The 1,095-nt window shown below is 51.5% G+C and overlaps 1 protein-coding gene across 1 annotated transcript; it reads right to left on the bottom strand.

Annotated features, from left to right (window-relative positions):
* Window positions 1–10: 10 nt before the first annotated feature.
* Window positions 11–607, bottom strand: CAOG_08333 (hypothetical protein; the record flags this gene model as incomplete). The annotated part of the gene is made up of 3 exons (XM_004340320.1): window positions 11–49; window positions 111–447; window positions 486–607. 3 exons carry the CDS (start codon window positions 605–607, stop codon window positions 11–13), a joined length of 498 nt encoding a protein of 165 aa, XP_004340368.1.
* Between the last annotated feature and the right edge of the window lie 488 nt (window positions 608–1,095).

Here is a 1,095-nt window from a genome sequence, read left to right on the forward strand (position 1 = left end):
TTGTTCGACTTTAGAGTGCCGGACGCACGATCGGGGCGCAGTGGGACGACTTCGAAATTGATAGTCAGCTCTTCCGCGAAAATGACTTCCGCGTCCGAATTGCGACCCACATTGAGGATTTGGCGCTCAATGTCAGCAAACCATTCTTGAACAAACGCTCGGATCGATTCGGGGCTGGAATTTTGGCGGAAATTGCGGGCAAACCCATTCAGTGTGTTGAACATCGAACTCATCTCGCCGGAAAAAGTTTCAATATCACCACGCGGGTTGATCTTGTGCGGATGGTTGGCCGGGAATTGTCGGACGAGACTTTGCAACACCGCGGTAACCCCATCCACAGTTCGAGGAACGCCACGATACATGTACCGAGTTGCCTCTCGCATCGGAGTGACGGCCACTGGAGTTCGCCACGCTTCCGCGGTCGGAGCCGGAGCTGGAGCGGGAGCCCTGGATCGATGCTGACGAACAACTGGTGGCGGAACGACCGGTTGAGGAACTGGCGCCGGTCTTTGAGCTGGACGCAGTGGAGCTGGACGCGGTGGCGCTGGTTGGGGAACTGGTGCCGGGCGTTGGGCTGGACGCGGTGGAGCTGGAACTGGGCGTCCATTGCGTCGAACAAAAAGCGCCTCCAGTTGTTCGTTCGTCATCGAATCAAGCTGAGCCATTTGGATCTCATCCGCCCGGCGTTGCTCTAAAATTTCAAGCACTCGAGCAGAGATCGGATCATTAAGAATGGGATTGTTTCTCGTATTACCTTGACCTCGATTGCGATTGCCACCATTGTTTCTCGTATTACCTTGACCTCGATTGCGATTGCCACCATTGTTTCTCGTATTACCTCGACCTCTGTCCGCCATGACTTTTTTTATAGTGATTGAAATTTGTTTAAACAAATTTCAATTTTGTGCGTTACTTATTTAGAAACTCTTTCGACGCTTCGACCAAGAGTTTTTCCAGCTCTGCGCGACACACGTCGGGATAATGACGAAGCATGTGCAAGTTCTTATATTTTTTGCACAATTGGTAGTACTCCGCGTTGTACTCCTTTTGAGTCGGTTTCGGCTTGGGTGAAACTTTCTCGACAGAAGTAGATTT

The sequence above is a fragment of the Capsaspora owczarzaki genome, assembly GCF_000151315.2.
Source record: "Capsaspora owczarzaki ATCC 30864 unplaced genomic scaffold supercont2.69, whole genome shotgun sequence".
NCBI lineage: Eukaryota > Filasterea > Ministeriida > Capsasporidae > Capsaspora > Capsaspora owczarzaki.